This window comes from Aythya ferina (genome assembly GCF_964211825.1).
Source record: "Aythya ferina genome assembly, contig: HAP1_SCAFFOLD_105, whole genome shotgun sequence".
Classification (NCBI taxonomy): Eukaryota; Metazoa; Chordata; class Aves; order Anseriformes; family Anatidae; genus Aythya; species Aythya ferina.
In genome coordinates, this window is record NW_028181414.1 from 141,816 (window position 1) to 160,000 (window position 18,185).

An 18,185-nucleotide genomic window follows, 5' to 3' on the forward strand; every position below is an offset into this window, starting at 1 on the left:
TTCCATATCGTATGAGCTGTTCCTCTAAAATGATAGGATGGGATTTAATCCAAGAGTAGGCTGAAAGAAAAACTAAACTACGATCACTGCTCTTTTCTGAAGGCGCTATGATTTGACACTTGGAGAACGTGCGTTTTACTTGCCAGCACCATCTTATCCCTGTTCATTCCCTCCTGGTCAGCAGGGGACTAATAGTAAGCAGGCTGGATTTATGGGACCACGACTTCTTCCTCATATGATTAAGGTAATTCAGGGAAGTGGGAGGGCAGATAACGGCACCAAACTGCTAGTGGGTTTGGGGTTTGGTGTGGGGTTTTTGGTTTGGTTTTCGGCATCTTAGTTTTGTTTTCCTTCCCACGCTGCAGCTTTCTTCACAGCCCTCATGCTACAGCCAGAGTCACTCAAACAGTGGTTACTGCTAAATTGTGCAGCCATGCGACTCCATTACTTTATAGCTCCAAGACAGCTTTCTAAAGCACAGAGAGCTACGCTCTTTGACAATTTAAGCAGAGTGTACTAATCCTCAAATCATTTAAAAGAGGACTTGTTTTTCCTATCCTCGTCACTTTAGCTAAGACAGGGAAAACTAATTGTCTTATTCCTGAGCACCAGAACAATTATTTCAGGCTTTTCAGGGTATGTTTAAAGGGGAAAATAAATATATTTGGGAATAGCAGCAGGTAATGTTAAGTTGCTTGGCTGGTTTTCAAAGATGATGTTAATTTGATACCAATCTGCAGTAAACCAAAAGCAGGAATTGAATACGCTTATTGGACTTGCATTTATCCTTAAAGGGCAGTGTGTTTTTCTTTTTAGGTGTTAAGACCATTTGTAGAAACACTCAGTAGGAGAGTTTTGTGTTTCAAAATGTTACATGCAGTGTTTGCGTTAATCCATCTTGCAATTTCTTCTTTTTAAATACAGAATTCAAGCCGTTTAAATGGAAATGGATCCATAAAAGAGGACGCAAAGACCACTGGTGTCACCCTAAAAAGGCCATCTTCAGCACCACCAATGGCCTGTGTTCAAAACCAGGCAATTACCAGGCCTTCAATGACTGATACGTCAAGAAAACAGAAGATCACCATCAGTATTCACAATAAATTGCCTGCTCGTCAGACTGTGTCACAGCCTGACTGTCTTAGCAGTGCTGTGGAGGATGAAGATCTCTACCAGGCTGTTCCTTCATCCACAATTACAAATTCGGTAATGCAAATGAAGCAAATGCAAACAAACAAAAAAGTTTCTGATGAAATTTTTGTGGAGCCAACAGTGAATGAAAATCCTAAACTCAGCTCTGATAACACAGTCCCTTATGGTGCAGAATCTTCAGGAAAATCTGAGGAGGAGTCAAAGGGCTTATTTCAAAGGAATTGCAATGCAATGTCCTCTAATGGAATTTCGGTTGGAAAGGTAGTCCGTACATTGCAGCATTCCAACTCTTCCTGTCAGAATGCTGACAAAGGAAGATCCCAGCATGAGCTGCCAAAAACAGATTCACTAAATGGTGCTATTAGGTTAGTTAATGAATCTAAAGAAAACGGACTGAAACTTGATGATTCCACTTGCCGAGTTGAACCTGTTAAACCTTCTGAGATGTTCTTTTCTAAAACAAATGGATTGCTTGAAACATAGATTTGCTCCATCGAGAATTTCTCACCTACGATGTATCCGGAAGTGTTTATTGTGTTCCTAATTCAGGTGAAATACTGAGAAAACACAGCACAAATGTGATCGTAAGACTTTGTCGTATTATCCCATTAGAATTTGCAGACCTGAGCTTACATTAGAACTTGTCAACTTAAGCTCAGCTGAGATAAAAATTCCTAATTTCATAAAGTAGATTTTGGGGGGTGAGTTGGGGTTATCTTTGAAGTGTAGATAACGCATACAACTCACAGCGGTCTTGCTTACCATTTAATGGAGACATTCTGACAAGACTAGTCCTCAGTACTACTACAAATAGTATTTTTTTGTCTGCTGACTTGTGCGTTTTAATTGCAGATGCCTGGAGCTATGCCTTCAGTCAATCGAGAAGTCATCACGGAGTCCCTCACAGCCAGCCAGCTGAACAGCTTGTCAGAGGAAATGAGGTAAAATGAGCACAGTCTTATTAAGAAAAGACTTTATGGAAGTTCGTTACAGTTTTATCTGTCTACTAATAGTACTTAATGGAAGGATTTAAATTAGTACAATTCCATACTGTGTGTCCAGTGTCACGAACAGAACTAATGATCAGCACTGAGCATATCACTCTGATGCAGGTTGGTGCCTCAAGGAGAACTTGTGTTCCTTTATAGAATGTTTTTCCGTTTTTCTCCACTGTCTGGAGAAACATTGGCTGTTCCCCGCTCGCCCCTATGCCTTTTTTCTCAGAGCAGCAGGTGGAAGGAGACAGATGCGTTTGCTTTTTTAGTGCAATGGCTTCAGAAGCAAGAGGGGAAAAAACACTTTCTCTGGGAGCTGAAGAAGGTGTCCTAATCACAGGAGAGGTTTCTAAATGGCATATCTTTGCGAGCGTTCCTGTAGTCCGGAGGTTTTTGTTTGTTTGTTCGACGTTGGAAGGTTTTACTCTTAATATTCACGTCCTTCAGCAGAAGTGAGAAATGGGTTTTTATTTTATGCAGTGTTGCGGAACCTCTGAAATCTCCTGGGAATGATGAATACCTCGCCCAGTACCAATGTGATGACCGTGGAGACAAGAAGAAACCAAGAAGATCAAAAGAACGTGACCTCATTTCAAAAGAAACCGTTTTGTACGGCAAAGAGTCTTGTGAGCCTGGTGAGAAATTGCGGCAAACTTCCTCTCTCAAGTCTGACACTGAATGTAGCTCTAAAAACCTTTCCTCCTTAGCTATTGCAGATAGACGCCAAGATACAAAGGACAAGACTAAAACCACTGAGAAAGAGCATTACCGAAGAAAGAGGGAACATGCTCCTAGTGAAGAGAAGGAGAGTCAAAAAGCAGGTCCTTCCAGCAAGAGGAGGTGTTCTCAGAGCGTGGAATTTGTTGAGCAAAAGAGTCACAAGCAGGAGTACTGGGAGGGAAGCAGGTACAGATCTTTCCCTCGTGAAAGAAACAGCCCTGAGAATGGCAGAAGAGCAGTCAAATATTCAAAGTACAGATCTGGCAGTGGAGGAAGATCAGAACAAGGTAGCAATAGATACTACCGATCCAAAGGGGAAAGAAGTTGGAGCAGAGAAAGATACTATCGAGACGAAGCACGGAGATGGGAAAGATGTAGCTATTACAATGATTACTATTCACCTCATGCGACAGGAGACAGTAGAGAGAGAAAGTTCTCTCACGGCGATGCAGCCTTTGACAGATCGACTGCAACTTACTACAGCAGGTCACATAAGCATTATCATTACAAAAGCAGATGGCCTCACGGTTCCCTCTTGAGAGAGGAAGATGTACGTCGCTTTAGCACACCCCGAGCAGACTTGCATTGTTGCTCGGTACCTCAGCAACATTCCGGAAGACATTCTCGTGAAAGACATGCGCTTCCACCTGTGTCAGCTCATTTGGAGAACTGTCGCCAGAAAAATGAAACAAAAGGAAACAGAAAAAGAAAATATACCCGTGCAGAAGGTAGTGAAAGTGAAATAGAAAGGAAAGACAGAAAGATAGAAAAGGAGCTTTTAGGTGGTGAAAAAAATGCAAAAATATCACAAGTTCTGGAAGAAAAAGAAGTCTAAGGATAAACATGGAGAGAAGGATTCCAAGTAAGCAAGGATTCCAGCATACTCCGCATTTTTTATCCTAATTCTTTTCTGGGTGCTTCTCATGTCTTCCTTTTTTTTTTTTTTTTTTTTTTTTTTCCTGGTAGTTTCTAAGTTATTTAGATAGCATCAGCTGGCTGGGGATCATGTTGTTAGGTTGATCAGTGAAGATAGGAAAGCTCTTGCTGAATTGTGTCAGAGCACTAGCTTTGGACCACATAGTTCGAATCACATCCGTACACCATTCCAGATTAGGTTAAAAGATTTTTTCTGCTTGCACGTATTCCAGAGCTAGCCATTGTTAATGATCTGTGTACAAACCAGGACCTATGGTCCTTCAATCTGATGGCTTAAGTTTGCTGCATCTAAAGTAAGTTGCGTGTGCACAAAGCACCCCAAAATAGCTGGCATGCTGCAAATCATCACCTGTGGTAAAATAAATCAAGTTTCATATAGGCAACAAGTGCCACATCTTTTTTTCCCTTTTTAACTTGCATGTTTCTTTCAGACTTCATGATCTGTGTTTCTGTGCGCTTCACTTTGACAATGCCAATCGCAAGCGTAAGAAAAAGAAGAAAAAGGAGAAGAAAAAGAAGAAAAAGGAGAAACACCAGGAAAGCGAAAGGCTCCTTGGAACACTTAGATCCTCGTTTCCAGAAGATAACGCGGGAGAAGAAGGAAGAATCCCATCCTCCAGATGGCTCTTCATGTCAGTAATGCAGAAGTGAGAGCAGTAAACAACCTTACAAGGAAGGGAAGACTTCCAGTGCAGGCGAAAGCAAGAAATACAGCTCCATCACATCCAACAACTATACTAAAGGTAAGCGGCCGCAGCGTGTTTGAGGAATTCCTTTTATATTAATCTCGAGATTATTTCAAACAGTCTTGAAGTGCTTGATGACTTAACAGTCTGCAGATTTATTATCAAATCAAAAAAACCCCCGACTTGGTAGACTATTTTTTTCCCAGTTTTGAATGACCACTAGGAAAGAAAGCCTGAAATAAAGAGGTTAAAGGCAAATGGTTTTCATCTGGTTTGATGATGAAGTGGCAAACAAGAGGAAGAGTTGCAAGCTCCCTTCTTAAATTCAGTCCAGCCAAGTAGGAAAAGTAAATGTGGACAGCTGTATCTTGGCAAAGAAGATAGTAGGGAGCAAGGAGGTTTAGCAGTCAAGATGGAAGGTGATGCCATGAGGCTTACAGGCTAGTAATGTTCTAATGAATCGCAGCCTTCCTAAAAAAAAACCTGCCTGAATAATTCATGTGAATAACATACTACCTTCAGCTATTTCAGCTTCTTGCTGTACAGCTGAATGCCTTTTACGTAATGTTTGGAGAAGTAAAATCTTGGAAGAGGTTTTCATATCTTTTGCCCAGTTTGGATGATGAAGTAAATTGCCAGAGTCAGTAGATTCTGGCACTGACAAGTTTCTTCAAGCTTAAGAGCGAGTGCAATTGTTTCCAAGCATTTTTCTTTTCTGAGACAGGGAGCACCAGAAGTTGTCATCTTAAAATACGACATGGAGGGGAGGCTGGTTGTTCACACATTCTTGCCAACATTCATGCAATCTGTCCCATTATCAAGAACAAAATTAGGGACTGAACGGAGGTCTTTCAATTTCCAGTGTTGCAAAAATGGACTTTTTACGATACTAATGACAAAAGAATCCTGAGTGTACTGGACTGGAAGTATCTCTTCTAGCTGAAAAATCAGGAAGAGCACAGAAGAAAATGCCTCTGCTCTACTGCTCTTCGGGCTTCAGTGAATTCTCTGGCCAGCAGATGGCGAACTCGTTCTTTCTAAACCAGTCCAAAGTAGAGGAAGAAAGTAAACGTCTTGCATGCATTACACAAGCGCGGGGCATGGGGATCCCTGGGCTATATACGTGAAAGAGATGTTCGTTGATAAATACAGCAGTACCCACCCCACTTGGATACACTACTTGCAAGGTAAGCAGGATAGGAGGGCTGTGCAAAGCAATTCTGTTAAATTGAGGAATTCAAGTATTTCGTCAAGCCTAAAGATACTAATTAGTTTCCTTTTGGGGAAGGTCAGTCTTTCAAAGCAAAGAAAAAATGTCTCTTAAGCAGGATTTTCTGAATGGTGGAATCTAATCTGAAAAACGACCACTTCCACATGTTAATTATTTGCTAGTTTATTATTTTTAATTTTCTACTGTATTGAAGCTCTCAAAGAAGCTAGGGACAGACTAGGAGCAACGGAGGACTTGTTAGAGTGCCTTTTCAACCGGAATCATGTTCCTTTGAATAAATGAACAAGGATAGCTAGTGACAATTTGTGATTTAAGGAAATTGCAGATACGTGAGAGAAAGAGCAGCATTAAAGCAGTTAAATTCCTGCATTCCTAAGTGCTCTCTCTAGCAAGTTTCTGAACGCTTCTGTTCTGTGGCTAGGATTTGGTCAGCTTTGATCACTAGTAAAACAAGGATGCCGTCCAGTCAAACCTTCAAATGACTGTAACTTACCTAAGGGCAACCATTTGCTATCAAAGCAGGTAGCTTTGTCCTACTATTCTGTACAGCTCACCAATTTTAGCATAGAATTCAAATGTAGTCCGTTTAATGGGAGGGCTTTGGAAGCCGCCTTCTCCAGTCAGTTCAGCCCTGTAGTCAGAGAGCAGATCAATCCGTGTACAGGGTTGTGACTTCTCTCTTTGGAAAGAAAACCAGTGAGCCAGACAGTTCCATGTAGACTATCACAGCAGGGAATGACATTTCTTCCTTTTGTCTTTCAGATGCAGAGCTTACTGCTGGAAGCCTTCAATACTCAGACTAAACCTACCATCAAATCCGACAACCTTTTTACCATCGAAACGCAACAACTTCTTACCGTCAAACCCAACAACGTCTTATGACTTCTTACCATCAAAAACCCAACAACTTCTTACAATTTCTTACCGTCAATCCCAACGTCTTCTTACCGTCAAAACCGACTGCCTTTTACAGTCAAAACTGACTGCCTTTTACCTTCACAACCGACAATGCAACCTCATCATGTTATAAATGAAGTCTCAACTCCCTCTGAATTTAGTAACATAAAAGAATATTTATAAAAGGCAAGAAAACAGCGCTGGGTGCGTGGGGAGTCTATGCTCTACCACCATGCGCACCCAACTGTCAAACTTTCCAAATATATACAGGACATTGCTGTTACATATTTACAAGAAACCCAAGTACGCCTATACATATGGATATCCTATCCCCGCTTCATATTAGAATTCTCTTTGTGGCGGTCCTTGTGGGTGAAAGGCTCACGGTTTCCCCATCACCATTAGCAACCTTTTGTTCCAGACTGCAGGAGCGGCTTCGACTGTCTCCCTCTTCTTCTGCACATGCTCTGCCCACCACAAGGTTCCCAAAAGCAACAAAACGGGATTGCTTTTCCCGCGTTTCATTAACCCTTGAAACCACACTAATAATATTATTATCATATAACATAAAACAATAAATGTTAACAGTTCTAACCAGCAACCCCCCCAGCAACTTCCGTGCCTTGTGCCTTAACAGAGGGGAAAACAAGCAACCCCAGACAGCAGGGCGTTGCCTCAATCCCCCTTCTTTATTTCCTCTAACCTCTTTACATTCCTGATGACCTCACCGTTAAGAGTCTGATGTTATCATCAACCAGGAGGCTTTCCGACCCCCATTGCCACATTCCCAAATCTCTCCCTTCTTTATTAATATCAGCCATTTTTCTGACACAAATTACCACTCCATATATAACAATCCCTCCTCTTCTTTTGAATGTCATTAATTCGTGTCCTGGCTTTGAATTTGGCCAAGGCCAATTGAACCATAAAAGAATGCTTTCACAATATTCTCTGTAAGATTTATAAACAAGTTTTTAGCAATGGTTGGAATCCCATAGTTAGCTCGTGTTTCAATTTCATGATTCCGCAGGGTGTATAATAATTGTACTTTTCCCAGTTAACCCTCCTTCATTATTAGCTCTTACTTCTATCCGCCATTGATAGGGGACCTCTTTCAGCTTGTAACTGGTTATCTTATTGCTTTCATTACATCGAGCATACTCTGGTTTCCATAGCATAGGTTTAACAGGCATAGTAGTGTTTGTTCCTGAATTCTTCCCCTCCGGGTGTTAACAATACATTCACTACAATTCTGAGACCAATAACATGTAATTAGGAGAGGTCCGGTAAAGGCCATGTTACCCGGTGGTTATTACCCTAAGGGGTTGCAGCCCTTGGTAAACCTTCTTGAGCCACAGTACTGGTCCCTTCTCCGGTCTTGCCCTCTCCCTGATGCTTCTTAGGAAATGGTCCAGACTTACACACGCAATAGTTCTTCTATTTGCGTTCAACTTTTCCACGAGTTAGTGGGGGCTCGATTCAAAGCAGATAACCAATCATCTAGGTAAATTTTCCCACCTATTATTTTAAATTTTTCAGGTAATTCAAGATGTTGTGGGTATCTCTACTGGAGGTGGCACTCCCCCTATGGGATTTTGGGGTCCCCCAATCCTTCTATTAGGGCCTTTATATGAGTTTCCAATGATGGCTAATATTCTAATCAGTACAAGATTTAATATACATACAATTAGCATCCAAAGGGTAGCTATGCCCTGATATGCTTCAAGTTCTTTTAAGCTTAACTTTCGGATCTCCAGAAGTAGACTCAACCTTCCAGGTTCCTGTTACGGGTCCCTTTACTCGTGATGCATGTGTCCACCCCTTTTCCACCGTTCTTCTAGCCGTCTCTTTCGTAGTTCAGTAAAGTCCACCTGTATTCTCTCAAATGGTCGATATGCAATTCGTCTTCCTCCAGCAGGTGCTTGCCTAATCACCTTCTTATTCACCTTTTGACATGTTAAGCATCCTTGGATGGTTTGTTTGGCTATCTCATATATTCCTACAGACCCATAAAATTTTAGAAATTGATCACTCAATGCTTTTGTTCCCCAGTGGGTTTGTAGGTGTAGCTGTAAAAGTAGACACCTAGTTTGTTCCTTTGGCAGTATTTCTCTTCCATCAGGCAGAATCCATTTTCCTTCTTTCAGTTCTGCTCCTATGGTCTTTATAATTTTTATTTCTGCTTCTGTATACTTTTTCTCTTGTGTCCCTTTTCCGTTATCCGTTTCTTGTAGGGTGAGGACTACATCATGCTTCCTAAGAGCTGCTTCCCTAGCTTCTCTATCCACTAGGTTATTCCCTCTTATGTGGAAGGCAGTTCCCTTTTGATGTCCTCTGACATGTACCACAGCAATCTCCCTAGGTCCTCTCAGTGCCTGCAATATTTGAGTAACTAAAGTTTGGTGAATCAGCCCTTTTCCCTGTGTGCCTATGAGTCCCCTTTCTTCCCAAATTTTCCCAAATGGGTGGACTATTCCATAAGCATATTTAGAGTCTGTATAAATAGTGCCACTTTTTCCTTTCAATAGTTCTAGGGCTCGTAATAATGCATAAAGTTCACATGCTTGAGCGGACCAGGCAGCGCTGAGTGGTCCTGACTCTATTAGGACCATATCCCCATTTACGATGGCATACCCTGATCTTCTTTTTCCATCTACTACTTTGGATGATCCATCAATAAATAATTTTTCCCCTGTTTCTAATTCTGTCTCCTCGAGATCGGGTCGGATTTTGGTTTGCAATTCAATCACTTCCACGCAGTTATGTTGTAGTTCTGTTAGGGGTTCCCCATATCGAAATTGTGCAGGGCTCTGTGCAGCAGCTATTTTTCATTCTAAATCAGGGGAGTCGATCAGGATGGCCTCATCCTTCAGCATCCTACTATCAGTTAACCATTTTTCAGCCTTCTGCTGGAGTACTCCCCTAACATTATGTGGAGTATATATCTTCAGAGGTGCCCTACAAGTGACTTTTCTAGCTTCCTCAATCAGTAAGGCAGTAGCCACAATAGCCTGGAAGCACACTGGCCACCCCCTCCTCACAGGGTCTAATAGTCTGGAACAATATCCCACAGGTTTCTTGATTCCTGCCCATTCTTGACTTAGCTGTAATTGCAACTAACATATGCAGTTTGGTTAGAAACATTTACAAATAAATAAAAGGGTCTTTGTAAATCTGGGAGGCTCAGCACTGGCGCTTCTGTTAACGTTTTCTTGATCAACCTCAACTTTTCCTCATCTTCCTCGTTCCACTTAATTTTTTCTCCAGTCAATTTTTCATATAAAAACTTTGCCTTTTCACTAAACCCTTCAATCCAGGGTCTACAATATCCCAAGAGCCCGAGCAGTTGCCTCACTTCCTTCTTCGTTTTGGGTGATGATAGGGCTAAAATCCCAGATACCCTGTCAGCATCCGATTTTTTCTTTCCTTGGCTAAGCCCATGTCCTAAGTACCTTACTTCTTTTTCCACGAATTGTAATTTAGATTTTGAGACCTTCAACCCTTTTTCCCTAAGAAATTAAGTAATTCGATAGTGGTTCTCCGTGTCTCTTTTTCAGTCTCCCCAGCTATTAATAGGTCATCCACATATTGCAACAATTTCACTTCCCCCTTTACCTCAAAAAGTTGTAATAATTTTTCTGAGGTTTGGCCAAATAACTTTGGGTATTCAGTAAATCCCTGAGGAAGTACAGTCCATCTAAGCTGTTGTCGCCTTCCTGTTTCAGGGTCTTCCCATTCAAAGGCGAAGTAATTCCAAGACCCTTCACTTAATGGGCAGGCCCAGAAAGCATCCTTCAAATCTGTTACACTATACCATTTATGCAGAGGTGTTAGGTGGTTTAATAAAGTATATGGGTTAGCCGCCACTGGAAATTTGGTTATGGTTCGCTGATTCACAGCCCTAAGATCCTGAACCAACCTGTATGATCCATCAGCCTTTTTTACTGGCAAAATGGGGGTATTATGTGGGGACATACATGGTTCCAGCATCCCCTTTTGGAGCAACCTGTCTATAACTGGTGTTATAAATGGCTAAATCCCCAAATAGGATTATAATCAACGTTTACAATTTATTAAAGGAATAGAAGTAAGCAAACAGTGCTGGGTGTGCCAGGAGTCTCCGCTCCACCTAGACGCACACCCGTTACATCAAGATGATGATTTTTTTTTGCTCCTAGACTAATACATATTCATTACTACTTCTAAAAAAAGCAGGGTTATTATAATTAGTTCCAGAATCTGAACCCCCCTACTGGAGCATGCGTATCAGTCTCTGGTGGTCCTTCTGGGGGTCTCTGGGGGTCTCCCATACTGAAGGCTCATAGTCTTCCTCTCAGGCTTTTTTTCTTGTCCTTCTTCTTTGTACTTCTTGGGTGCATGCCAAAAGCTTGCACAGCGTTCCCTGCAAGCTTTGTCTTGTAGCCGTCCTTCAGCTTTTCCCTTCTCCTTCATCTCCTGGCCAGATATCAGGGGCTTGCATAGTGTCCCATGCAAAAGTCGTAATAGTTAGCAGTTGTTCTGAAACCCCCGGATATCAGAGACTTCAAGGAAAAAACTTACGAATACATTTTCCTTCAAGCTCTCTATTGACAAGAATTGTTCAAACATTCCTCACACTGGTTTGAGTCCTCTTTTCCCCTCCAATGGGATAGGATATTACCTAATCCTTATTGGCTGTTGTGGATCCACTATTTCTACTACCAAGGGTTCCATATCTAATTTTTCTGAATCTCCCTCTTGGTACCATACCTGTGGGTCTATTTCTCCCTCATCTTCTTGGGTTAGGGTATATAGCTGAATTTTAAATTCTCCCCCCTGGCTCTTGATTTCCAACCCTAATCTTATTATTAAGTCCCTTCCTAATAGATTGTGCTCAGCCTCAGGCACCAGCAATAGGTCATTGAGACATAGTTTCTTTTCTGATTCTATTTCTATATTTTCCAATATAGGAACCTTAAAGGGCTCCTACTACCATGGTATTCCCCTTTCCTTCCTTAACCCCTTTTGGTAATTTTCTCATAGGTGATTTCTCTGCTCCAGTATCTACCAAAAAATACACCTCTTCCCTCTGGGGACCTATTAATAATTTTATCAAGGGCTCATTCGATGTTCGGGTCCCCAAAAGATATAGCCCCTGACACCCCTAGTCTTCCTTCAACATTTCTTCATCCTGTTTCTTTTTTCTACAGTTCCTCTGAAGATGCCCCTTTTTGCCACAATAGTAACAGATAAGGATTCTATCTTGTCCATTCCATTTATCCATGGGTTCTCTTTCACCCTGTTTTTCTCCTGATCCTTTCCTGCTTTCCTGTCCACTTTGTTTTTGACTTTCCCTTATTGCTGCCACAAAAACTTGCTTTTGCCTTCTGTTTTTCCCCATCTCTCCTCACATAGACCTTTTGTGCTTCCCTCAATAATTCTTCTAATCCTTTTTCATGCCAATCGTCAAGTTTCTCCAATTTCTTTCGGATGTCTTCCCAGGATTTTGCTACCAACTGGGTTCTCAACAGTGCCCCTCCTGCAGGGGAATCAGGATCTATCCCCAAGTACATCTGAAGGCTTTTTCTCAGCCTGTCTAACCCTTCAGTTGGAGATTCGTCTCTGCACTGACACTCGTTAAAAGCTTTATTTATATTTTGTCCCCTTGGAACCGATTCCTTTATCTCTTGTATCATTATGGTCCTAAGATCCCTCATATTTTGCCTCCCCTGAGCAGCCTGATGATCCCACTTAGGGTTGGTATTTGGCCATTTCACATCCCCTGGAGGACCTCCCTGATTTTGTCTTTCCCACAGTCTCATTCCTGCTTGCCTGATCATTCCTCTTTCTTCTATAGTGAAGAGGATTCCTAATATGGACTGCATTTCTTCCCAGGTATACGTGTTTGGACCTAGGAACTGGTCCAATCTTTCGGCAACTCCTAAAGGGTCATCTAAAAGGTTTCCCATTTCCTTCTTAAAATTTCTTACATCTGACGTGTTCAAAGGAACCACTACAAACCCTATTTCCCCCTGGTGCCCCCCAAGGGGTACCTTCCTCAAAGGTGATTCAAAGATTGAAGCCGAAATTCCTTGAAGTGGTATATTCTTTATTGCAGCGCTGGATGCACGGGGGATCTCTCCACCTATCATGCATACCCAAAGCGGAAAGCAGTCTTGAATTTATACAATCAATCTATTAATGTTCTACAAGCGCCTATACATATTCATCACCTATCCCCACCTTCCCTCGTTTCTCATGCTAATTAGCTTTTTGGCACCTTGCACCTGTGTATAGCCTCCCAAGAATTGCAGGCAGGGGTCTTTGGGATGTGGGCAGTGGTCTTTGGGAGGAAGAGCCCGAGTCCTCCTCACAGTGTACTTTTCACCATTGGTCAGAATTCTGCTGGGTTGCATGTTTCTGAATTGCAAGAGCTGGCTTTTGCTGATTCTTCTGTTTGTTGTATCTTTATCATGAATTCCAATGTTCTGTTTTGAGATTTATAGTCCTTACATCTGTTTCTCTGTCTGTCTGCCGCTTCCTTATCGGGGGATTGTCCTTGCCTCCCCAATGTCTATTGCCCTTGCCTCCCCAATGTCTCCTTAATCAATCCCCCCTTTTCTTTTCCCATGCAAATTCTTTTGCATCAGATTTATTATTCGCAGTAACACAACAAAGCAGGCATCTAAACAACATGTACACAAATATTCCTAACACCACTAGCGCAATTAGAGCAATGAAAACTTGTTTCAACCATTGGAAATTGGGCAACCAGGAGGTTAACTTATTCCATATTTCACTAAAATTCCATGAAAGATCATCTTTACTGATTTCATGTATGATCTTTGTTTGCTTCCCTATTTCTTCCAGGTCAGCAGAGATTCTTCCGCTCTGATCTACATACAGACAACAACTTGTATTTATTACTGTACAGACTCCCCTTTGAACGGCCAATAACAAGTCTAGGGCCATCCGATTTTGTAATGCTACCTGTGATAAGCTAGATATCTCTTCTTGTTGAGCCTTTATAGCATCCGGAGTTTTGTTTTCTAACTTCTCTATAATTGCAGAAATATTAACTATTGCCTTTTCCAATTCACTCACTCCTAACCATGGGATAAACCATCGAACAAAACTATGAAAAGCGGTGGGTCTCTCTATCAACGGGTTGTTAATTTGTCGTCTGATTCTCCTGATATGATCACTCAAGTAACCATCATATTGGGGACTGCTGCTCCAAGAGTGCAAGTTCCCTTCCAATTCTCGGGCAAGACCTTATGGGCTGTATCATTGCATAGCCAATACCACCCTTTTCCTTCTGGAACCGGCCGGCTGGTTGAATTTGCCCAACCGCTAGTCGTACTAATATCAATTGTTCGATCACAAGATGTCTGATTTCCCACAGAAGTAGTATTCATATTTATACAATCCTGTTTTCCCACGCCCTTAGGCAGGTTACACCTTTGTACACATGCATAGTAAGATTCCAACGGCAGGAAGCTACTCACTTCTAGTTCCAAAACTTCTTCATATTTTCGACCCCAAGATGTGTTTTCCCACAAATTAGTCCAAGATAAATCTGCAGGCAAGGGAATCCCGATTAACGATACACTCTTATTCCCATGCTCTGGCAGATGGGTGCATACCCAACATCTCGTCTTATTAATTACTTGAGATATTGTTTGTATCAGGGACAGGTGTAAGTTCTCATCCCAAGTTGCCCACCCCAAATCCGAGAACATCACCCCCGCAATCATTAGGATCTGGAAAACCGCAGTTTTGCTGGTCCAATTGGGGTGGTGCTCCATATCCTCACCGGGGCCTTCTTCACCCTTGAATAGTGGATCCAAGCTGCTTGCTCCTTAATCTTAATGGCAGCGTGTGTTGTCAGTAATACCTGGTATGGTCCCCTCCACTTCCCTTCCATTTTTCCTCTAGGGGTTGTCCTGAAAAAGTCTTTATATAATCCCCGAGCTTAAAGGGGTGGATTGGTTGATCCAACCCTCTAGCCCTGGTCCCTAAAACAAATTTATGTACTTTCTTTAATTGTTTCTGAAGTTCGGATATATAAGCATATAAATATTCTGATCCTAACTGCGTTAGGTCTTCTCCACTAAATAGAAATTGATACGGCCTTCCATATAAGATTTCAAAGGGACTCATATTCCCTTTTATTTTAGGTTTCACTCTGATTCTAAGTAATGCTAAAGGGAGGGATTGAGGCCATGACAAATTAGCCGATTTTAGCTATTTGTTGTTTAATTAAACGGTTCATTTTTTTCTACCTGTCCACTTGCCTGCGGTCTATAAGGAGTATGCAGCTGCCAATCTATCTTTAGAATCTTACTTATCTGTTGTACCACTTGCGCACAAAAATGTGAACCTCTATCAGAAGACATTGCTACTGGAATCCCAGAGCGTGGTATTACTTCATTTAACAAGACTTTAACCACTTCTCTTCCTTTGTTTGTTCGACAGGGAAAGGCTTCAGGCCATCCTGAAAACGTGTCAGTCAGAACCAGTAAATCACGATACCCCCCCTTTTCTAGGGAGTTCTGAAAAATCAATTTGCCACCGTTGCCCCAGATAATTTCCTTTATCGATTATTCCAAATTTTATTCTATTCTTGGTATTGGGGTTATTGTGTAAGCAAATGCTCCATTGTTGAGTTACTTGTTTTATCATTGTATATAAATTTTGTCCCACTAATGTCTGACTCAGGCTCTTATGCAATATGTCAGCCCCCGGTGTGTTTTATTGTGTTCTGTAAGAACTATGGGCCATGTCTAATTAGAGGGTATTATTACGCAGTTATCTTTTAAATATACCCATCCATCTGGTTTCATTTTACCTTTCAAATCTTCAATTAATTTTAAGTCTTCTTTTATATAATTTGGCTTTTGGTTCATGTATATAGTTTGGATTTTACCATCTGGTATCAAAGACCATACCTTCACTTCAGTTATTTCAGCTGCCCGCTTAGCCTCCTGATCACAGAATCACAGAATCACAGAATTTTCTAGGTTGGAAGAGACCTCAAGGTCATCGAGTCCAACCTCCAACCTAACGCTAACAGCCCTCCACTAAACCATATCCCTAAGCTCTACATCTAAGCGTCTTTTGAAGACTTCCAGGGATGGTGACTCCACCACTTCCCTGGGCAGCCTGTTCCAATGCCTCACAACCCTTTCTGTAAAGAAGTTCTTCCTAACATCTAGCCTAAAACTCCCCTGGCTCAACTTAAGCCCATTCCCCCTCGTCCTGTCACCAGGCACGTGGGAGAACAGGCCAACCCCCACCTCTCTACAGCCTCCTTTAAGGTATCTGTAAAGAGCAATAAGGTCACCCCTGAGCCTCCTCTTCTCCAGGCTGAACAAGCCCAGCTCCCTCAGCCGCTCCTCGTAGGACTTGTTCTCCAGGCCCCTCACCAGCTTCGTCGCCCTTCTCTGCACCCGCTCAAGCACCTCGATGTCCTTCTTGTAGCGAGGGGCCCAAAACTGAACACAGTACTCGAGGTGCGGCCTCACCAGAGCTGAGTACAGGGGGACGATCACCTCCCTAGCCCTGCTGGTCACGCTGTTCCTAATACAAGCCAGGATGCCGTTGGCCTTCTTGGCCACCTGAGCACACTGCTGGCTCATATTCAGCCGACTGTCCACCATCACTCCCAGGTCCTTCTCTGCCTGGCAGCTTTCCAACCATTCCTCTCCCAGCCTGTAGCTCTGCTTGGGGTTATTGCGCCCCAGGTGCAGGACCCGGCACTTGGCCTTGTTAAACTTCATGCAGTTGACCTCAGCCCATCGGTGCAGCCTATCCAGATCCTCCTGCAGAGCTTTCCTACCCTCAAGCAGATCGACACACGCACCTAACTTGGTGTCATCTGCGAACTTACTGAGGGTGCACTCGATGCCCTCGTCCAGATCATCGATGAAGATATTAAAGAGGACCGGCCCCAGCACCGAGCCCTGGGGGACGCCACTAGTGACTGGCCTCCAACTGGACTTGGCTCCATTCACCACGACTCTTTGGGCCCGGCTATCCAGCCAGTTTCTAACCCAACGAAGCGTGCGCCAGTCCAAGCCAAGAGCAGCCAGTTTCTTGAGGAGAATGCTGTGGGAGACGGTGTCAAAAGCCTTGCTGAAGTCAAGGTAGACCACATCCACAGCCTTTCCCTCATCCACCCAGCGCGTCACTCTGTCATAGAAGGAGATCAGGTTCGTCAGGCATGACCTGCCTTTCATAAAGCCATGCTGACTGGGCCTGATCGCCTGCTTCCCCTTCAAGTGCTGCATGATGACTCTCAGGAGGATCTGCTCCATGAGCTTTCCTGGCACTGAGGTCAAACTGACAGGCCTGTAGTTTCCTGGGTCTGCCCTCCGGCCCTTCTTGTAGATGGGCGTCACGTTTGCTAGCCGCCAGTCGATTGGGACCTCCCCCGATAGCCAGGACTGTTGATAAATGATGGACAGCGGCTTGGCCAGCTCCTCTGCCAGTTCCCTCAGTACCCTTGGGTGGATCCCATCTGGCCCCATCGACTTGTGCACATCTAAGTGCCGTAGTAGGTCACCAACCAGTTCTTCATGGATAATGAGGGCCACATCCTGCTCCCCATCCCCTTCCACCAGCTCAGGGTACTGGGTATCCAGAGAACATCCGGTATTGCCGCTAAAGACTGAGGCAAAGAAGGCATTGAGCACCTCCGCCTTTTCCTCATCTCTTGTAACTAAGTTTCCCCCCGCATCCAGTAAAGGATGGAGATTCTCCTTAGTCCTCCTTTTTGTGTTGATGTATTTATAGAAACGTTTTTTGTTATCTTTAACGGCAGTAGCCAGATTGAGCTCCAGATGAGCTTTGGCCTTCCTAATTTTGTCCCTGCACAGCCTCGCTACTTCTTTAAAGTCCTCCTTAGTGGCCTGCCCACTTTTCCAAAGCTTATAAACCCTCTTTTTCCTCCTAAGATCAAGCCACAATTCTCTGTTGAGCCAGGCCGGTCTTCTTCCCCGCCAGCTCGTCTTTGGGCACGTGGGAACAGACCGTTCCTGCGCCATTAAGACTTCCCTCTTGAAGAGCGCCCAGCCTTCCTGGACCCCTCTGCCCTTCAGAACCGCCTCCCAAGGGACTCCACCAACCAATGTCCTGAGCAGCTCAAAGTCAGCCCTCCGAAAGTCCAATACAGCGGTTTTACTGGTCCCCTTCCTGGCCTCGCCAAGAATAGTGAACTCCACCATTGCGTGGTCACTCTGCCCTAGACAGCTCCCGACGATCACGTCCTCCACCAGTCCTTCTCTGTTCGCGAAGAGAAGGTCTAGCGGGGCACCTCCCCTGGTAGGCTCACTAACCAGCTGCGTCAGGAAGCTATCTTCCACGCTCTCCAGAAACCTCCTCTGCCAATCGATTTCCAATTTCAAAATCGGCGTTCCCCTTTTGGTGTCCCCGACAATGCATGATAGCTACCTTTTCTGGTTGTTTTATAGCCCCTAACAATTTTAAAATTTCTTCAGCATGTTTTATCTGTTTTCCCTGAGCAGTCAGCAATCCACGTTCTTTCCAAATCGCTCCATGAGCATGTACCACGCTGAATGCATATTT

The 18,185-nt window shown here is 43.3% G+C and overlaps 3 protein-coding genes across 7 annotated transcripts in view; 1 reads left to right on the plus strand and 2 right to left on the minus strand.

Annotated features, from left to right (window-relative positions):
• LOC311428650 (zinc finger CCCH domain-containing protein 11A-like) overlaps positions 1 to 18,185 on the minus strand; it is a 181,236-nt gene that overhangs the window by 53,249 nt on the left and 109,802 nt on the right. The window lies entirely within an intron of this gene.
• LOC311428649 (zinc finger CCCH domain-containing protein 11A-like) overlaps positions 1 to 18,185 on the minus strand; it is a 133,896-nt gene that overhangs the window by 32,167 nt on the left and 83,544 nt on the right. The gene's annotated exons all lie outside the window — the stretch shown is intronic.
• Positions 124 to 6,800, plus strand: LOC311428647 (ubiquitin carboxyl-terminal hydrolase 42-like). 4 transcript variants are annotated; one of them, XR_014687803.1, is made up of 6 exons: positions 124 to 244; positions 925 to 1,206; positions 2,005 to 2,093; positions 4,235 to 4,546; positions 5,429 to 5,676; positions 6,483 to 6,800. XR_014687803.1 is itself a non-coding variant. In XM_084539994.1 (5 exons), exons 1-5 carry the CDS (start codon positions 212 to 214, stop codon positions 6,521 to 6,523), a joined length of 600 nt encoding a protein of 199 aa, XP_084396120.1. In that variant the 5' UTR covers positions 124 to 211; the 3' UTR covers positions 6,524 to 6,800. The 4 variants fall into 4 exon arrangements, 1 of the variants encoding a protein (XP_084396120.1); XR_014687804.1 differs by lacking the exon at positions 5,429 to 5,676; XR_014687805.1 differs by lacking the exons at positions 5,429 to 5,676; positions 6,483 to 6,800 and adding an exon at positions 5,214 to 5,361.